At 39.7% G+C, this 21,805-nt stretch overlaps 1 protein-coding gene across 1 annotated transcript in view; it reads right to left on the bottom strand.

Moving 5' to 3' along the window:
* Nucleotides 1-21,805, bottom strand: part of Ppn (proteoglycan-like sulfated glycoprotein papilin) — a 326,401-nt gene that overhangs the window by 150,198 nt on the left and 154,398 nt on the right. The window contains exon 4 of the mRNA XM_083119653.1: nt 4,322-4,382. Within this exon, the coding sequence (XP_082975779.1) occupies nt 4,322-4,382 (61 nt within the window). The remainder of the gene's footprint in view (nt 1-4,321; nt 4,383-21,805) is intronic.

Here is a 21,805-nt window from a genome sequence, read left to right as displayed (position 1 = left end):
ACTATTTAATAGTATAAAGGGCACACATTCCTCATAATTTCAAATGGTTACGTTCTCCCTTCTCTTTCGTACCATCAGTGGGTTAGATTCTTACCGTTCGTAACTAGTAGGAACGTGATGTTTGTATAATTAAAGTGAATAATAATATGTATTCCTCCCCACACCTAAGCCAAATTATTAGTTAGATATTCTGCCCATCAATTTATCTTCAAACGTTTTGAGAAATCTTCGTTCATTAGTTGGCAACTCTGAGTGTTCAGTTCGGGAAAGTATCCCTCTCATACCAGAAGTTATTTACTATAGTTTCGATGAATTTTCACACTCTGTCGCTGCCTTTCCTTTCGCTTTACTACAAAAAAACGAAAAAGTCAGAAATGTTCTCGCTACGCACAAAGAAAGAAGCTAAAAGTTTCACCCATAACAATTTACTTTCCGCACACCAGGTGGCACTGGCTTCGGAGCTTACGACCAATTACAGAGCCTCTCCTGCTGATTGGGCCTCTGTTATAAAACAGCTCCACGGGTGGCTGGTAGATAGGGTGATAAGCGTAACAAAGTAACGGCAACTACAAAGATTCTCTAGAGACGAATACATCTCAACTAATTCCATCACAGCTGGTCCATGTAGTACCTCTAGTGTTGTCCACGGGACGAGACGGGACAGGCTTTTAAAAATTCGAGACGAGACGAGATTGATCATGTGTCCCGAAACAAACGAATATTTTCGAGACGAGACATCATTTCCACGAGACGAGACAGGCCAAAGTCTCGTCTCGTGGGCAACACTAAGTACCTCTTCTAGAATTTAGTAGAACGTGAGGCAAAATATATTGTACGTACGTACATCTTCAATTAAGTAAGTTATTAGAGAATTATTGCATTACAGGCCGGATTTCTAGGCACAAAAAACTGCCCAAATAGACAGGCAAAGTACGTTACATTTAGAAAACATGATAGTCACTATTGTTATTTTTAAAAAAAGCATATTGTAGGCATTAACTTCCGATATCGTGAATAATGAAAATAACAACTCAAGCTCTCACATACAAAATTTGAAACTGTCATGACACTAATAACGTAATTGACAAGTACAGATGGAAGACTGTACAATTTTTGCATTAAGAAAAACAATTATAATTATTATTGGTTTCCAAAACAGAAAAATGTTACAATTCTATGTTCAATTACCTTCTGAAATTAAAAAAGGAAGTTTTGTATTACATATGAACAATTGCTGCAAACTACTCTGCATTTATGAAATCTTTTTCCCTTTCTGTTTTCAGAAAAAAATGTTTTTATATTCAGGAAAAATTCCCAACTTTACAAGAGGCTATCAGGGCATGTTTCAATGTAACAATTTTTACAGAGCTGTAAAGTTGGTTCACTTGCCCTGAAAAATCCATGGCGTTCTTAAAATTTTCACCTTCTCGTATCCCTGCAAACCATCCGTGGTAAATCAATACAGGAGAGCAACAGATTATTTTTTTCACCTCTTTTTTTATGCATTTTGAGTACATATAGGCACTAAAGATCCATGCAGTCACTACCAATCGAAATAGGGAATTTTAGACAATGGAATTTACATGCAGTGATTGTTGTATCCTGAAAAGAAATCCGTTCACTGGTCCAAATTGGCAGGGTAAAATCCAGGAACTACAAATTAGTAAGAAAGAACATTAGTTCGGGCATGTTTCTGATTGGGAGGCAGGACATATTGTCCCACGGGGACACCGAGGCATCTACTGATCAAGGCACCACCAAGGCTTCAGTTCAGGCAGAAAAGCGACGTAAAATAACCTAATTGAATGAATGAAAAAGATCAAGATTTCCAAGTGTCCTTCGTTTGTTCCGCTGATTTCTACCAATAACTGAACTGTTAGACAGCAGTGTTGTCAAATGAAGGGAAATTCGAACATCTTATTTCCGACTTCGAATATAAGCTTATATTATTTGTCTATTTATATGTCGCTTATTTTGTATGGCTTTTTTTTACTACTTCGGTTAATTGCATCGATAAGTATGGATGATGAAATTATGAAATGGGCGAGTGAACGAACAGTACTGTCCATTCATGTCTGACCAGGGTTCAAACCTGAGATATCTTGGCCGGTAGCGTTAAGGCGGGCTATAAGCATGTACTGTATGTGGTTAATTTATTTAAGATTTTGATACATACGGATATGGGTGAATAAAAATACAAGTACTACTTCTAATTATTATTATTATTAGGTGAAAGGGAAAATGGGCAAACAAGGGAAATTTTGCCAATGGCATAGGGAAATTGCACCCTCACATTGTGGCAACACTGGCACAGGGAGGGGAACAACTACGAAAAAGGGTTTGCTTGAGCTCTTTGGTCTTTATTACATTTGGTAATTTTGACTTAATTATTTCCTATTGTTTCGAAAAAATAATTCAGAATTACTTTTAAAAAAATTCTTTCTGGTATCCCATCAATTGTTAGGTCAACAGTGCCGATTTTTCCATTATTCAAAAGAAACTTTCCATATATGTGCTGTATTTGTGATATGAAATAAATTGCTCAGTTGGAAAATCTCAAAATCTTATTATAGATGAGCTGGTGCAGGGCTGAACAAAAGAACTCTCATCTTAAGAACACCTGACTGTCATCTTAACGACCGACTTAATTCGCTCTGCAGAACGGAATGTGCAAAGTCTTCCGCGGCAGCAATCCAAGAAGCGATCAGCAAACAATGCAGCTTGCATAAAAGGACGCAGGTGCAGAGGCAGATTGTCAACACAAGATGCACAATGATGTATGGACGCGTGGCTGCTGCTCAACTGTTTAAACGGGGTTGCTTTGCTCTTCCGTTCGTTACACCCTTAATTGGACATTGAGCGGGAGCAGCACTGGGAAACCGGTAGGATCCTCTTTCCTTTTCCACGTGCACCTCTGCATAAGAATAAGAGCAGATCAGACAAACTAATGACCAAGGACACCTTCAGATGCATTAAAGACCAAACAATGCGACTGCACAATACATACCAAGGGCAACAAGAGCAACAAATTATCATATCTCCGTCAATTCCTTGTCAAGGATGATGCAACGTCTACATTTCCGTTACATAAAAAGTCCTGCTTGCAACTAGCAATCGCGTACTCACGATTGGAGAAGAAAAGGTGAACCTGGCGTATGGTACATCCTATTGGAACCTATTCACTTGTAGATTAAATCTATTTTGTATGCATTTCTATTATAGAGCTTTTTTTGTCTGTCGGGTGCGAGTTGTAACACTACAGTCGCCCCATGTAATCGCTAATACACAAAGGCCTCCCGGATGGTGTAGAGGTAACAGTGTCGCCTTGTAATCAAAAGATCGCGGCTTCGTTCCTTGAAGGAGGCACGTTGAGCAGTGTTTCCGAACCCATTAAACTGTAGGACTAGTATCAATTAGCCTATTGGTGAATTGCGTGCAGTGCTCGAAGTGTTCCCAGGTGGGAGATGCTTGTGTGATTCAAGCGGGCAATGCGGCGGGCAGTGGGATGCTCACGCAACTTCTCCTATCTGGGGGATACTTTACGGAAATTTTGTTACTGATGAAGGGGGTAGGGTGGCATCTCCACGTTCTTCCTCTGTTCAAGCATAGATAACGTGGACATGAAGCACGCTTTTTGATGAATAAATAACGCCCGCAGTTGTCCGGCATATATTGGTTAAATACTACTTCGATAGCTTAAGACTAAAATAAATCACATATGAACGCTGAACCCTCGGTTACTGCAGACACACATGAACAAACTGACGGGCGTGAATTAGTAAATGTGTGTTCCAAAAGATGTGAAACATACAGTGGCAGAATGCGAAAGCAACTTGGCCGAGATAGCGAGTTAAGTGGGTTGCCTATGTGGCAGGCGGAGTGGCATTGAGATATGTACATTACCAATGCTCCATAGCAATAAAGATTTTATCAAGTTTCAGCTTCGTATTAGACATATAAAGCTCTCAAGGCATGGTTCTTTGTTAGTTGGAGCAATGTTACGAATTGGCATGGTCCAGATCCTAGTCTGGCCAGCCACAGTCAGTAATAGCAGTGTTGCCAATATGTTTCTCGAGATATCACAATGTACAATTACTCCGATCTCTCATAGAACAAGAAAGGGATTTTGGGGAGAAGGGCATATTTTAAAAATGTCCCAACATTTTATCATTTCAGAAAATCCATTTTAATTCTAGAAAAATCTGCACAAAAATCTCTATGCGTAGTGATGTCCTTGTGTTCCGCAGCACTGAAAAATAACACATAGTTTCACTAACTTTCAGTCACGCCTACCAACCCATAAAAAAATGACGAGACTTACCTGGATATTACACGAGAAGTACCGCTTAGACCCTCCCGCGCACGTCTCCGTGCCATCAGGCCTGAAAAGATGAAATTGTTATTAAAAACTAGAAGAAAAAAAAGAAAGGCTATACTACAAATAAAACACATAAATCACCAAGCAAAGTAATCCATAATAATTAATGTTGTTACTCCTACACATAACTGAGCAGTTGAATATTTAAAATGCAAGAATTGAAACAGAATGCTCTTCATGTCTCATGAAGTCAACTCTAGTAAAAGGCGCAATTCTGTAATTTCTCAAAGTGGTTATCAACTAACTTGTAGATTTTGGTTACCAGGAGATTGTTGTTTCGACTGTTGATATGTGCTGTATTCTGATCTAGGACGAGAAATAGGAAATACGTACGATCAATCCCAAATATCTCTACCTTGCTTATTTGTCTGTCATAAAGTCTTATTTGTCTATAAAGTCATAGACACTTCTGGGTTGTAATGATCCCATTGAAAGTCAATAGCGTTGCTAGTTGCTACAACCCAGAAGTGTCCGTGACTGTACAAGTGGAAATTATATGACTTTGGCAGAAGATGTTAATTAAAGATATGACAGGAAAACTTTTAACACATGTAAAAATGCACAGTAAGGCTAATCGGGACTGGACCTACAGTTTAAAGTGGGATCTGAACCACTATGTGCCTCCAAATTGTATTTGGGGAACGGTGGTTCAGTACTAAGACTCATATAATTTTTTTTCCCTTAGTGTTTCTGTGCGAAACATATTTGGCGAAAATTAGTGGTAGCAAAGTTTAGTGATAAGCGAGAGAACTCATGGACTGCAGTGTAGATATGTACGAAAGAGATTGGATCATATGTTCTATAATTTTTCCTAAGGGCTCGAAGGGTCATTTCTACCGTGACTAAAGACTGGATAAAAGTCACAGTGTCCGATGATTGGAAGGTCTGGTCCTGGAGATGAAATGAATATCCTTGTGTGCTTATTAATTTCGTCACTCGTTACCTGTCATTGCAATTCAACTAAAGACATGGCAAAATACAAATAGAAAACTCAATTACAGTTCCTGGGTTCTTAACCGGTAGGGCATTTCCGATGGCGCAGTGGTAACGTCGTCGTTTGTAATCAAGGGGTCCCGGATTCGATACCCGGTGGAGGCACATAGTGGTTTATATCCCACTTTAAACTGTACGTCCAATACAAATTAGCCTATCTGTGCATAAAGTGGACTTAGAACAACAAATCAATCAATCAATTAATTTTGGAAATGAATTAGAAGTAATGTTTGTTGCAGTTACTTGGACTACATTTTGTGCCCCTTCCACGTGCGTGACATTCTTTTTCTTATGAAATTTTGGAGCCAAATGGGTGGAGACATACACCTACTACCGCCTGAACAGGAAAGAGACGATTCATTAATTAGAGAAAATAAATTTGATACAGATGCGTATACGCAATCACATTTTACCTGTGTGGTCGTGTAGTCTTACTATTAACAATTAAGAAGCAGTCTTCAACACTTACTGTAACATCTACTATGTAAGAAGCAAGGAGTAACTTTTTTCTTTCTTTTCTGTACTCAGTGGTTCTTATCGTTACGCCTACATGTTGAAAGTTACATTCCCTTTTTGGCATCTCGTGTACTTAGTACAGTAATCTGTCGACAGATGTCAGCAGTAATTGCGGCCTATGAATGATGACTGTCATGTCGTGGCCGTGAGGTGTATTCAGAAGGAGCAGAGAAGTTTGTCTGTGTCGAATGAAGTACACGTCACCACATTCTCCTAGCGGGATACAACAGCGATTAAGCAGTTGATCTTTTTTTCGTAAGTGAAGAACTTGGTATGATGAGACGTCTGCAAATGACTGCCAGATGGTTCTGGTGAAATGTTGGTTGGTTAGTAGATGGAGCTCTTACAACAAATCCACATTTATGGTGAAAACACGCACTTTTCAACACGAAATTAATAACACGGTTACGAATAAAGACAATATGGATAATTTCAGAGTGAGACTCCTCGAAACACATATAATCGGATCCAAGCTGGTGGCCATTATATTCAAAATGGAAGATATAATTTTAATACATATTCCAACTGAAGTCAAGGGCATACAAAGTATCGTGTTGTATATTTTTGAGGTCTATGAATTGAATTGGCTTCAAAATAAATACTTCATTAAAACAAATGGAATGCATCAAACCGTATAAAATGTGTGTTTTAGTATTAATCAAATCCTAGGTATTTGAGGGTCTCTAATCAAAGAGGTCTCAAAACGTGTGTATGGAACATTAATTTGAATTTTCAATATGCCTGACGACGTAACATAAAAATCACTACATTCTGAGTTTATTAATTTCAAATATGCAAGCAGATACTATGTCTAAATTATGACATTAATCTCCTCGAAAAAAAACAATATTGCCGTGTATATAACATAAAGCAAGATAATAATAACCATTTAATTCTCACTCTCTTCCAGACACTTTTCTCTCTCTCTCTCTCTCTCTCTTTCTCCCTCTATCTTTCTTTAGCTACCTATATTTTTATCTCCTCTCATTCTCCTCCTCTCGCTCTCTCTCTCTCTCTCTCTCTCTCTCTCTCCTCTCTCCTTTTCACATGTCTTTCAATCGCTACCTCTTCCTTCCTTCTTTTTCTCTCTAATTTTCTTCGTCTCTTTCTTTCTGTAGGTAAGGCCATCTCTATCTTCTTTTATCTCCCTCCATTCTCTTCGTCTCTCTTTCTCTTTTTCACATTTCTTTCTATAATTAGCTCTTCTTTACTTCCTTTTTATCTCTCTCTCTCTCACGCTCATCCCTTTCCTTTTATTCTCTCTCTCTCTCTCTCTCTATCTCTCTCTCTACGCGCACGCGCACACATACAGACAAGTGAGAAACAAACGTCAGTTTTATCCCCAATTACTTTTTACACACGCTAATTACGAGTGATCTTGCAGTTTTGAATATGAACGGAATATCGAAAATTGAGCGCGGGTCGCTTGTCTACAAGTTACACTAAAATACTTTTTATGCTATTGTTATATAATCTAGAAGGAGCACAAGACTGAACTCATCCCTCACACTCCGCCCCCCGGCGACCACCTATGTATACTGATTTTTCAGTTTCGTTTTCCTTCAGCAAACATTCACATGAAGGAAGAAATCCCTGTGTAATCGTTTACAACGGAAAGGACAAAACTGACGAAACTACCAATAAAGTTTTGGATGTCAAAAGCGTAACTAGGGAGGTAAGAACGGCATATTGTTACTGTTTCTGCATTCAGATTCTTGCCCAATTATAATGAGATAATGTTGATTTTACTTTTTTTAAAAAAGAGTCTTGTGTACTTTGTAGACTTCGTTTCTATTGGAATGCCTGGCATTTTTAAGGAGATGAAAACTGAATTAACGCATAATAGAATAAGTATATTAGTATTTTGGAAATTACTTTTTTTGGTAAACATGGTGTTTCTTCAGTTTCATAAGTAGAAATTAGTAATTATTAAACGCATTTCTTGTTGTACACGACTGGCGTTCCACCTTTAAGTTATTTTGTATCAACGTACTCGTATGTTTTTGCTGTATTGACCACCACTTCACGTAAAATGAAATTAAACCCTTCATCTTTAACGCAGTCCTGATCCGGGGCGCCAAAACGGTAGGGGACGGGGCTTATAAACTTTACTTGGGCCCCCCTTATAAGGAGCGAGTTATTGCATATTTTTACTGCCTCCGCAGTGACGTATTGTTGAAAAGTTCATCAGTTAATACTAACTTACATTCAACATTGGCATATTCGTTTTGTGTAACAGATTTAAAAAGTACAGTGTATTTTTTTCTTCACAAATGTTTACGTTCTTTCCAAAATGCTGTATATTCTTTAAAATGTTACTTGTCTTATTTTTTAAATTGTACAAATTTTTAATTTTAAAAATATGAAGATACTTCCTCTTTTGCGAGTTGTGAAAGAATTTAAGTATGACCTTTCATGGGGAAGAGAAAATATTTCATTGGTTGATCACTTGGTTCAGTTCCCTTGCTCCTTGTAGTTAATAAGTGACGAGAGGACTGTCTGCAGCAAACCTTTGTTTACTCTCCCCCGGCCCGACACTTAAGAGAGACCAAGCATCTACGTGTTCATTTTTTCCCATTTCCTTTCTTCCACTAAGGGCATTTCTGGAGTGTGAAAACTGAGGACACTGACCAAGCATGAGTCATCTGTCTAGACAGAAGGGAACTAAACTGTCTTCTGAACCCACTGTGTGACGATTAATTCTCAATTCAACCACCAGACGGCGTAGCGGTCGCATTCCAACACCTGCTACGAGGCACGCACCCTTTGGGCCTCAATCTTCTGCCTATTGTGGGGCGAGTGGATTGGCCACGGCAATTGGGGGAGAATTGGGTTTCTGACGGAGTGGCAAAGGAAAAGGGCGGGTCCTCGCGGCCTTCAAAGAAAAGCGTTTAATATATACCTCCACGCTGTTACGGCGAAAGTGAGACTGGAGTCGAATGAAAAGGAAAAAGAAAACAACGTGAAAGTCATTCAAGCAGTGCAAGATCAATTCAACTCTATGCTTGGATCAAGTGACTGGGTTTTATCGTTACTTTAAAAGTAACTGTCTATTACTTTTACAGTTACATTATCCTGGATGAGATATAACTCTTATTACGTGTTCCATTCATGAACTGTAAACATGCTGTTCTTTTTCATTGATGACCGCCCACTTTCGATCTCCTCACCGAAGTGTCAGGGGTTCGAGTCCCGGCCTGGCCATCATTCATCCTCATCGTCGCGATTCGCCAAAAAAGTGGCAGAAAGGCGACGTAAAACAATAAAAATGCAAAATTTCACTGATGACCAATTAAAATTAATTACAGATCACGCTCTGTAATTGCACCGTACAATTAAGGCACATTGGGATTTGGGACATTGGAAGTGTGGCCACATGCATTCTCGATCTGTGAAGTAGTGTCCCCTATGTCCCCATTCGCTCATGTATCCATAGTTAACACAGAGCGCTACGACACCAGGGGTCCCGGGTTTCAATCCCGGCCTGGACATGGGTGTTCTTTATGAGTGTTCCTTCGTCAGTTTAATTATATCATCACCAGGCGCGGTTGGCTGTATAGCGCAAATGTGCAGTGAACCCCCAGTAATATACAAAATAAACAATAACTGAGATGTTCATAAGCGTAGAGTGCCAAATTCTCTTAGTGAGAAGGAGAAACCGCGGGCCAGAGCCACTCAGCTCCCCTCTAGTTCCGTTTCGTGCAAAGTCTCCGCTGAACCTCCGTAAGGCAACCCCCACCATGCTAAAAGCATAGGAAGGCTAGCAGAAGCTTGACGCGTACATATGGCGAAACTACATGCAGTCGGATACTCCAGGAAGGTCGTTTCGTCAAAACGGACAGTTCGTAGGATCACCAGCGAGCTGGAGTGAATCACGCTCTTCTCTCTTCCAGTGTTGCACTATGTGTTTCAATTTGAATTCCTTTGGCATTCTCTTTGTATTATTTATATTTTACAAGACTTATTAGATTAATGAAGAGGGTGTAATATAAATGTAGAGGTGACCCCAAACGAAAGCTAGAAGTAAAGATGATGGGACAAATAAGATAAATATGATAGAAAACAACTTGCACACATATTCAGAGTTTTCTTCTTTAAGATGGAAACACTTCAGGTGGAAGGAGCCGAAAAGTCAAAAATAGCGCGAGGGCGAGGGGTCGCTTATCGAACAAGACTTAAACAACCTTATGGTCTTCTTACGTCAGACTAAATGCTTCCGTTGACATGTTAGGCTTTTTAGGTTTAGTTGTCTTAGAATATATACACTGCAATTATCGGGGCTTTACCGTGCTTGACCAAAACTGTAGTATTTACTATTTATTCAAGCCTAACCTAACAATGAAGGTATTTCGCACTTACGTCAGAAGACGACCAAAAAGTTGTTTGGGTTTCGTGCGATCAGTTATACTCTAGAACGAGAGGGTGTTCGAGGGGTGCGCGCGATTGACTTTGTTACGTGTCATTGTCTCCATACTTGTTAGCTTGTTTTGAAGTGCGTGGCTGGTGATTGAAATATATTTGGCGTGGTGATACGTTAAGTGGAGTGATGTGGATTGTGTAGTTGTTGCTGTGTGAGAAGTTAACATATTGCATAGAATAGAGTCGAATCGCTTTGATTTAGTGATATACTTTCGAATAGTTATATAAGAATTATCTTGTAATCAAGGGGTCTTGGGTTCGATTACTGATACATACTCATTTTAGCAGGCAGAGATTTGTATTTTTAACTGTATGTTCACGATCCAGTTCCAATAATATAGTCTATTGGGACCAGAAAAGAGTTGGCAAGAGTGGAAGAAGCAAAATTGAGGCGAGAATATTTTCTGAATTCCGAGATACCCCTAAATACAATACCATACGAAAATCTTATTATAATAAATTAAAATGATCGCCCCCTACACACATACTCCTTGGTGCTGTCACTGTTATCTGAACATAAAGCAAATTAACTTTGTCAGTAATCTACCGGCCAAAATTTGATAATTTTCCCAGTACTATCTCTACGAACCAAAGCGTGTAGTGTCTCAAAAGGTTTAGATAAGTCCACTTTGCATAATTTTGGTGAACCCCAAGGAAAATTATGCACGAGCCGCGCCTGATCATCACCCATCATCATTTTTGCAATTAACCAAAAGTGGCAGAAAAGCGAAGCAAAATAAACCACATCAATCATTCAATCAATCGGACCTCCCCGAACCATTTAAAATGAGTGCAATGGAATGAGGGCCATACTTCTTCTTTTCCGAATTGTACACATTTAAAAATAATAATAATAATAATAATAATAATAATAATAGCCTAGTAATTAAAAACTACATCTTGAAAATAGCATTTTTTTTTTAATTTGTAGAATTCACAATTAGTGGCTGTACAAGGTTATACAAATTTTACTTTAAAAATTGAAAGCTGTTCTAATATATTTAGAGATTGAGCTTTTTATTCCCAAAATCTAAAATCAAAAGATTCCTGCATATGCGCCATTCGAACAACCAATAAGTATTATTACAAGCTACATGTATTTGTATTCACTGACTTCGTTCTTATAGCAAACAGAGAATAGAATATGCATCGGAAGCTCTGTCAATATTCAAGCGTATTTCGACAGAATACATGTACACTTCGCGAAACTGTACCCCATTTCCTCAAACACAAAACATAGTTTGTTGTAATGAATATTTGTTAAAACACTACTGCATCTTTGTGTTTTTTTTAAACTCTAGATTGTGTTTGAAACTTTCCCTTAGAGACCGTGAATAAGGCAGACATCATTCATGAGACAAATCTCGTCTTCACATGTACGTGGACTCAACTTCGGCGTGTGCATGTGAACCAAATGTGTATGCTTTCATCAAGAGACCAAACACAACCAACCCCCACCCAGTTTTGTGGAACGAAACTAAAATAAATAGGTCCTTGCCTCGAAAACCTCACAAGAGCAGTCTTATCTCGAAACGAGCGCGAGGTGCCACACCAAAGTACACACCGAAGGGTGCAAAACAACACCACGCAATCGCAATTTGAGGATAATTCCAGACGTTCGAGCACATTACGTTTCGGTTCGAGATGTTTATCTGCAAAATTTGGTAGCCAGTCCTGCAACTACCAACACCCAAAGAATATAAGCTTTACCCCGGATGGTTCCTTCGGGGCTGCTGGTGTGTTATTACGCCTTCCATCGGAACCTCTGCCGTGTAATCAAGTCTGCTGCGATAAATTGTTCTCGGTTTTCAAGAAATCTCCACCACCGTGAAATTTGACGAAAGATCTTAGCGCATCTGGTTGTGTGGATACTTAAAATGCACTGCTTAAACCTGCATCATCTTCTCCTATAACAGATCATGTTTATGCATCAATCTCGATGTGTACACCACGAATATAAATATCTTTCAAAATGTCCTCAGTAACGATAGGTCTTCACAACCATTCTCTGTGTACAATACAGCTCTAAACGCATGAAGCAATAAACCTCGTGGAAATATAGCGCAACATTTGGGAGGAGGAACAAATCATGCATTTTCTGAATACGATAATTGTGGTAAATGTACAGATTTTGGGTAGATAATTCATTAGGACCTGTATACATTTGAGGACTCGCTTGGTGTTGCATTCGAGCGAAATCGGTCAGTTCGTATTAAGTTGCTGGACTTTAAATCTCCCGTAACGAAACAGATAAATACGTTGGGCATGTTTAATCGTTGTCATTTCTTTATAATGCTTCAGTGCGACTTTTGAGTTATTTTCACTAGAGTCCGGAATTGTTTTTCCTTAAATGGCACGTCCTTCACTTTTCGGCAACAATCTCACCTTTTCTTCAATTGTTCCACTCGTTTTCATCCGATTTCGATCCTTTTTTATTCATTTTTCAGTAAAAATCTGAGCTCTTCTGCAATGCATTCCTCTCATTTTAATGCTTTGAAATGTAATATGTTCACGAATAATTCCACGTAGCCGTTGAAAAATATAACAACATAACATAACCCGTGGCTCTACAGCCCTGGAAGGGTCTTGGACCCGACTGCAAGTCTCCCTCTCACAATCCTACCTAGAGGTGTGGAGATCTTCAACCGGTAATGGGCTGACGTGGGGTCAGCACGTCGAACCCTCAACCATTATAGGAGATACCCGTGACCGGGTTACGCTACTCACTCGTAGCTCCCCAATTTCCTAACAATGGCGGGTTGCCACCAGTCCTCTACAAGCCGAAAACTCAGAGACTGAACCCAGGCGGACTCGAACCCATGCCGTCCCGCAGTCTAAGTCCGAAGCACAGCGCCTTAGACCAGACGGCCACGGAGGACTGAAAACTATAATATTAATTCTAAAAATACCACCCGTACATCTGAGTAAATAATATAATAAAGAAATAATCTATTAAGAGCTACGGTCCATGATATGTTTCTCGACATTCATTCGGCGAACAGAGTCGATCAGAGAGGTTATATGCCGCCGATAACGTCCCCTTGCAACCAGGTGATGCATGAAGGGGACTCCTCGACGCCACACGTCTGGTATGAGTTCTATGCAGTGTAATTGACTGATTGAGTTGGTGTTTTAAGTCCACTTTATGCACAGTAAGGCTATTCGGGACTGGCTACAGTTTAAAGTGGAATCCCAACAACTATGAGCCTCCACCGGAAATCGAACCCGGGGCAACTTGATTAGAAGGCGACGACGCTACCACTGTGCCATCGGGAGACCCTCTATGCATTGTGAATTTGAAATGTTTTAAATCCACTTTATGTACGGATAGGCTAATCGGGACTGGGCCTACAGTTTAAAGTGGGATCCGAACAACTGTGCAATGTGGTTCCACTCGGCATCGAACCCAAGATCCCTTTATTACAAGGCAACGACATTATACCACTAATCGGGGAGGTCATTGCATGCTGTGTGGTATCACCCCGAGAGTTAATTTCTTATATTAGAATTTTGAAATTTATCTTATTTTTCGTATTGGTCGTATTGTAAGGGTCCACAACTTCAATATAGCAGCTACCCAATGAATGGCATGGCAAGATTGGTGCACAGTTGCCATTAAAATGCCAATACAATTTCTCACAAGCCGCGTGAATTTGTTTACATCGACTTCATTCTTCCAGCGGACAAAGGATAGTAGCCTGAAAATCGAAGACACCATTTATAGGTCGTCCTCTATTTTTAGCCACTGGCAACCATGCTTGGAAACATTTGTGGAAACCATACACCAATATTGGCAGTTTATTACCCCACGCTTCAGCTGAATTTATGAATGTGGCTCGCAATAGGAACAGAAAAAAGCGAGAGATTTATGCCCCGTCAAGTTAACTTTCTCACAGTTATTCTTAAAAGAGATGGGGCAAAAGTGACGTCACCTTGGCTTTTAACCCCCGTGATCCCTAACACGGCGGCAGCACAGAGGGGCTACCATCTTCCACCAACGAGTAAGCCAAGTTCAAATAATTAACAAACGCCGGTTTATATCCCGAGGGCAAGGAGACTCCCAAATAGAGGCTGAGACGCCCAGCAGATGTTCAACTCAGCATCCACACGTGCGAGAATCTCCGTTAAACAATCCCATCTCATCTCACGGTCTGGGAACGCGGTGAAATGGAAAAGGATGCTATTTAATGGAACTAGTGAGGGGTGAAAATTTCACAGCGGGATCCAAGGTTAGTTTTTAGCCCAATTGGTGAGCAGATAGGCTAATTGGTGCTGCAGTTACTGTTTATCTCTTTAAAGGACAGGGATTGAACCCAGGACTATTTTACTGCTAGACGGCATGCTTAGCCACTGTCGGAGAATCTATAAAAATTACGTGTCAGAAATGTTAGCTAAGTATTTGTCTTACCGTGCACGTGCGTGCATTACATTATGCAAACATGATTACAAAATAACACCGTTACAACTATACAAATGAGAATAAAGACCTGCAACTTACTCCCTCTCCATTCACACACACACCAAAACAAGGGCCACAGTTGTTTTGATTGATTTGTTGTATTTTACTATGCTTTGCTGCCACTACTGGCTAATCGCGAAGATGGGGATGAAAACTGAGAAGACGAAATTAATGAAAGTGAAAGGACAACCACAAGCACACATGGACAGGACACAAGAGAAATGTACTGGCTGCGAGTCCAGACGCCTAAGCCTTGTTAGTCTGCAAGAATACAGTCTAGGGCGTACGTGGAAAAGAGGTTAACATTTGGTACTTACAGGAAGCCATCCCTTACACCCCGGGGTACCGTAAGAGCCTTGTACGATTAGTACTAGCTGTAACAAATGAAAATACTATAATATCGTGTACGTACAGTCATGGAAAAAAAGTTCTTCCCATAAGGCTTTAATAGGAGCAAGTAATGCAGGAGGGTAGGCAACACATATTGCACCCTTCGATGATCGGGTGATTTTGCCTGTCTTAACACCGAGAAATGTGTTCCACGCGAAGGTCAACATGACAGGAAAGCAAAGAGGGTCACGTGACTATTGGTTACGTGGAGTGTTGTGCTTCTCCACGTCCCCAGTTCTTGATCCACATTGCAGAAAAAGTAGAGCTGCATGCAATATATGAAAATAGGTTGTTTTCAACTACACGCTTAATTATGATTTTCCCAATTGTAAATCTATTAGACGTGTCTCGCGATTTAGTCGGGACAGTCTTTTACTTTGAATTTCTGTTTGTCATAGGCGTAACTTGACGGGAGCAGAAAGGGCATTTGTAACCCCCCCCCCCAAAATCAGGTTTCTTAAAGCTGCTAAAACAGGAATTAAATACTATGATTTGACGCGTCCAAAAAAGTATTATATTGAAAGATTGTTCCCAAATACGTAGATAGCAATTTAATACTTTGAAAGTGTCTCAGATTTGTTTATTATGTCACATCTTAGTGTGGCAAAGTTCTACTACAAAAGTGGAATTTCGTAACAGAAATATGAACCCACTCCTTTTATTTCGTAGCCGATTTCATCTTGAAACTGAAATTAAGAATATTAGTTAACAATGTCATTGGTAAACAATAAAAAAATGTGTTAGACCCAATTCTTTAATACCTTATCATAATCTTTATCGGAAGTTTAAATTTTGTTGTAAGTCCACTTTATGCAAAAAAAATAAATAAAAGGTAAAGTGCTCACCTGTGCTTAGCGCTACGCCATGAAGGCGTATAGGGGGTGTGGGGTAACGCCCCACACTTTCTTGATTCGTTCGTGAGTGGGGGTGATGTGATCAGCATCACGCCCCTGACCGCCTTTACCCCCAGGTACCCATGTCATTCGACGCTGGGTGGGGGCCGGGACCGCTTCCAACGTTAGAAAAGTTTCCGGGCTTGAACCGGCCGGGGATCGAACCCGGGGCCTAAAGCATGGTAGTCAGACGCGTTACCGACTGAGTCACCGGCACAGATAGACTAATCTGAAGTGCATACAGTTTAAAGTGGGATCCGAACCACTATGTGCTATCACCTGGTATCGTACCCGAGACCCCTTGATTACAAGGCCTTACCACTACGCCATCAGTGAGGCGCACACAATCTTTGTATTTCGACCTTTTAAACCTATATGTATCATATAATAGGTTGTTTAACGTTGCTATGCCTCTATGGATTATATTTAGCCAGTATTCTAGCACATAGCGTCAGGTTTCATAGAATATAAGCTTCTCTTCCATGTTTATGCTTTCCTGTGTGCAGTAGAAAAACTGGCAGGTTCCCATAACTTTTCTTTCAATAGTCTTACAATGGTTCCATATCATATCACTCAAATTTGATTCATTCGTTTCGAACACAATCCCCGATGGCGCAGTGGGATCGTGGGCGCCTTGTAATTAAGGGATCCCGGGTTCGATACTCGGTGGAGGAACATAGTGGTTCGGATCCCCCTTTAAACTGTAGGTCCATTCACGATTAGCCTAACAGGACATAAAGTGGACTTAAGACACCAAATCAAGCAACCAACACAGTCCCGTTATTGTCCATATTATCGAATCCAGAACCTTCGTCGCGAATAACATAGGCAGTAAGACAATGTGAAATAACCGAATAGAATCGGAACCTAAAACATACAACGGATAGATTGGATTAAGTCGACGATACAGCACGCGTTCTGAAGTGAACAAGAATACGAAAGTTGAAGGACCTCTATACGCACCCACTTTTCCTCCACTCAATGGGGAAGATATCCTTCTAGCTGAGAAGCCTTTACGTAGGAGTGCCCTGAGGGAACTTCAAGGCCACGACGATAAAGTATTCTACGTGCAATGACGGGACCAAAACATACGTCAGATAGCTGTGTTCCTCCTTATTTCGTACGCCATTGATAACTGGAACACGTGACCTCGTCTTTGGTAGAGCAGTAGCCTGCTTGCTTGCCACCACCCTTTAGTTCAGTGACCTTCGCCCGTAGTCAGCAAGAGTGAATGACTCACCAGATTCTTGTTGTCTCTGAGGCTACCCAAGAATAGATATTTCGTTAGTGGCTGTAAGTATTGTTTCATCTGCAGTTATATCAGTTAACATTTCAATAGTTTCCTAATGGTTACGTTAGTGATAAACATGTAAATTAGTTCTCGAGAGTGAACGTTTTATCTATTTGAACGGGGGATTTTTATACAGCCTGCATGTATTATATTTTCCTGAAACAAGAAGAAATTCGAAAACGCAAAAAGAGTTGTATAAGAGTAGTTAACAAAAGGAAAAAGAATAAAAAAACGAAAATATAAATGCTGAAATAAATTATGGTAGAGATCGAGTGAATAACATTTTGTCATGGGTCCTCCTCGATGGCGTAGTGATAACGTCGTCGCCTTGTAATCAGTGGATCCCGGGTTTGATACACGGTGGATGCACATAGTGGTTAGTATCCCACTTTAAACTGAAGGTCCAGTCCAGATTAGCATATCTGTGCACCAAAACTAAGAAAGAAATTGTCACAGTGTAAGAAAATTTCATGTTCAACCACATACGAAACAAAAGGGAATAATATATTGCAGGTTGGAGTTCACATCTGTAGCATCTAACCAGCACAATTATGAATCGCAACATATCGTATCAGATCCATTTTTATTATACATGTATTATAATATAAGAGAAGTAGAGGAAAGAGAAAACCAAGTGAAACACGGACGCCTTCTCCAGAATTTCAAATCTCGTTACATAAGGTTCTGGGTTGGAGTCCCGAACAGGCATGACTTTCTTGTTCTTGCCCTTTTATCTGCTTCATTTCATCATAATTCATCGTTATGGTTTACCTGCAGGGAAAGAATAATGACAATAATTGCCAATACAAAGCCAATGACAAACAAAACAACTCGATTACGGAGGTGCGAGAAGAAACGAGACTTGACAGTTTCTCCGTCTCTCGGTTTATCGAATTGAAAATTGCTCTCCCGTTCTCGGTCTCGACTAGTTAAATATAGAAATCGAAAATGTATGTGAATGAATATACATGTATTTTATATATTCCGGTTTTGTAGGAGATTTCGTGAGAGATGATCTTCCATCGTATTTATTTTTATAATTTTTATTCCCTGTTCGATGATCGCGACGATAAGGACGAGTGACCATTACATGAAATTGTTGACGAAATAGTCAAACACCCGACAAGGACGGTACTCAAACCCGGGAACTTTGGCGACGATATCGAATGTCAATCACTTAATGAGCTTAACCACCGAGCCTGCTTAATGTTGTTTCTGTCAGGTAATTCGTAATAACTAGGGAAAGGAACTTTAGGTAAATAAATGTTTTTTCTGCGATAAGATAGAGACCCTCATTTTTGCCAAAATTCTTATCATAGCCTTATATGTCAACACAGCAAATTTTATTTTACATAAAAATACATATTTTCCAGTTTTCCGTATGTAAATACATATTTTGCGAATTTTCATTTTAAATACATAAAATCGCTCGTTGACTTCATCTACCTCGAAATCCTCCAAGGAAAAATGTTTATTCTCCGCACCTCTTTCATATCGAGAGTGCTAGGTTTGTTTTGTCTTTGAAAACGCTCGCTGGCAGACTTCTGGCACCTCGCCTACGATCCTATCGGGAGAAAATAGCTGTAAGTAGCTGGGGCTGGCTACACGTAACGATAGCAAGGCTTTTTAATGAAGCAATGCAGCTATTGTGGCCAGAAGACATAAAATTTGACAATGTTCTTCTCTTGACAGATGCTGCAGCTTACATGCAGTGGTCTTGCCGTTAGCTACCCCAAAATGGTGCACGTTACAAGTGTGGCGCATGCGTTGCATAGAATATGTGAAAAGATAAGAGCTCTTTATCCCAATGTCGATAAACTGGTTTCAAATGGGAAGAAAGTTTTTATCAAGTCGCCTAGAAGAATAGACATTTTTAAACAAAAATGTCCTGAGGTTCCCCTTCCCCCTACACCTGTAGTTACGCGATGCAGATGTTATGCCCAGAACTTTGAAAAAAATTGTATCTGTTGTAAATGATCTCGACAAAGAAGAATTCTGCAAGAACTGTTGATGGAGCCCTCCTTAAAAGTCGAATTGGCATACATCTCAACAAACCTGTCCATTCTCTCAAATTCCATATGAAAGCTTGAATCGTCCGCGAACACTTTGGCAGCTTCCATTGGTGAAGTCCGTATAGTAGAAACGAAACTGAAAGAACTCACTGGATCTAAATGTCTAAATGTACAGAATTTTTGGGGAAAAACCAAGGTTTTCAAACATTGTGCCAAATTGCATGTGTTTTGGAAGGAGGTGAAGTAGAGGAAGAGGAAGCTTTGGAAAACTTCAGCGTTAGTGACATTTCGTGCTTCAAATATGCAAGAATTGTTTCTTGTGACGTGGAGCGATCTTTCTCACAATATGAGATGCTTTCTAGAGATAATCGTCACAGATTTACAATGGAGAATTTGGAAAGAACTATGGTGATCCACTGCAACTCTTCCAAAAAATAGCTCGCTAAGAGGTAATCATTTAGAAACTAATTTCAGGTGTTTAAAATGCATGTTATAGTTTGTTTTTGTTACCAAATGTTTTTATTTTTGTCACATATTTTCCTGTTTTTATCACATATTTTCAACATTTATGACACATAAAAAATAAATATTTCTGAGTTTTTTAGCACATAAAGTTCCGTTCCCTAGTAATAACTGTCAATATCCCACATTCACTATCATTTGCTTCATAATTTATCTTATTGTTGTGATTAACCTGAATTCAAAGAATTAGTTGAAAGGCATTAATGCAAGATTGAATGTCTCTGATGTAACTTCGTGCCGAATAATATGACGTGGTATTATGATATGAATTTATTAATCATGTAATATGCCTATTCATTCCATTGATTGATCCCAATTGAGCACACAAAATATGGTATAATGTCCGCTCCATGGAGGAGTGGTTAGCACAGCGCGCTACTATGCCATGGGTCCCTGGTTAGAATCTCGACTTGGGCGTGGGTGTCCTTGGTAAGTGTCCCTTCATCAATTTCATCATAGCATCACTCATCTTCATCGTCGCTATTTGCCAAAAGTGAAAGAATAGCAAATCTAAATAACAAACATCCAATCAAATCGAACATCTCCACCGATTTAATTCTATACGGTACTAAATTCCCACTTTATTACTGCATCTTAAGTCATTTTACAGCATCTCAATTGTTTTTCGATTCGTAAACATTTGGAATGTTGTTTTGTGCAGTTGATTGTGCATTGTTTCGTTGTTTGGATTGTTTAATTAACGTCGCCTTAATTAGCTTTAGACCAATCGTGACAGGGGGAAGCAAGAGCACAAAGGAAGCGAAAATGACAAGGAAGAGACCACGGCTTTCTTTAAAGATAGCATCCCGTGAATACAACTCAAGTGACTGCAGAATATTATGAATAAAATTTATTTCGCTTTTTCTTTTTATTTCTGTTTCAGTTATTTTACTTCGCTTTTCTTCTACCACTCGCGTTAATCGTGTCGGTGAGGAAGAATTATAATCTCGTGAAATGGACGATGGTACAAAAAAATATATGCCTCTCCCACGGTTCGAAACTGTCAGTACAAAATATTGTCTTATTTTTAAAATTAACGGGCAAATATGGTTTGTCACGTAGCAATTTTCGCTTATCTCTTTCTCAAGGGGTTCCATTGCCTCTCTGATGTCGTAGTGGTAACGTCTTCGCCATGTAAAGAAAGGCTTCCGAATTCAATACCAAATAGAGAGGCATTTGGTTCGGATCCCATTTTAATCTGTAGGTCCAGTGCATGAACTGGACTTAAACAATTAACGTGTGGCATGTGGTCTGTGATGAGAACCATCATTTCAGCGAACCTTCTTGACAATGACTCTAATATCACTCGAAAGAATAGTATTTCCTTACGAGTAGCTCTTGTCAAGAAACCAGTTCCTGAAATTTTCTTCTGGAGGCCTCGTAGCACCCAGCTGTTTTTTGTGACTGGGGCACGAGTCATGAGACTCATGCTATCAAAGCTCAATCCTTCCCGAGAACTCAGAATCACCAGGCAAACCTAAGCGAATATTTTGTTATTTGGGTTGCATAAACAACAGGCTTTAAGACGTTACGAAATTCTACGTCCCGTGGCCCATGTAATTTTTTCTCTGACTGTACATTCGAGTAAGATTTAGTACGAAGGAGTCATCATGAGCTACGAATTCCATACCTCGTTCTTGAGACTAGATTTCATCGCGAGTCTGACAATGCTTAAAAATAAAAATATTTGCTCCGTGGGGCAACAGCCGTTTGAGACCCAAAGCCTGCCATGCTGTTTTTCAAAATATTCTTCCTTTATGCTCAGATAGCCTAATCAGGATTGGAACTACAGATTAAAGTAGTATCCGAATCAGTGTCCAATGAACCTCGCTTACGCCTCTAGCCCTGTACTCCTTGATTACAAGGGGACACAGTTTGTACTACACCATCCTGGAGGCCTCGAAGTGTATTGTCATTGGGTGACATATCGAC

This window comes from Lepisma saccharinum, chromosome 3 (assembly GCF_977018435.1).
Source record: "Lepisma saccharinum chromosome 3, izLepSacc3.1, whole genome shotgun sequence".
Lineage (NCBI taxonomy): Eukaryota > Metazoa > Arthropoda > Insecta > Zygentoma > Lepismatidae > Lepisma > Lepisma saccharinum.
Note: the sequence above shows the minus strand (reverse complement) of the source record. Positions and strands in the feature narration are given on the sequence as shown.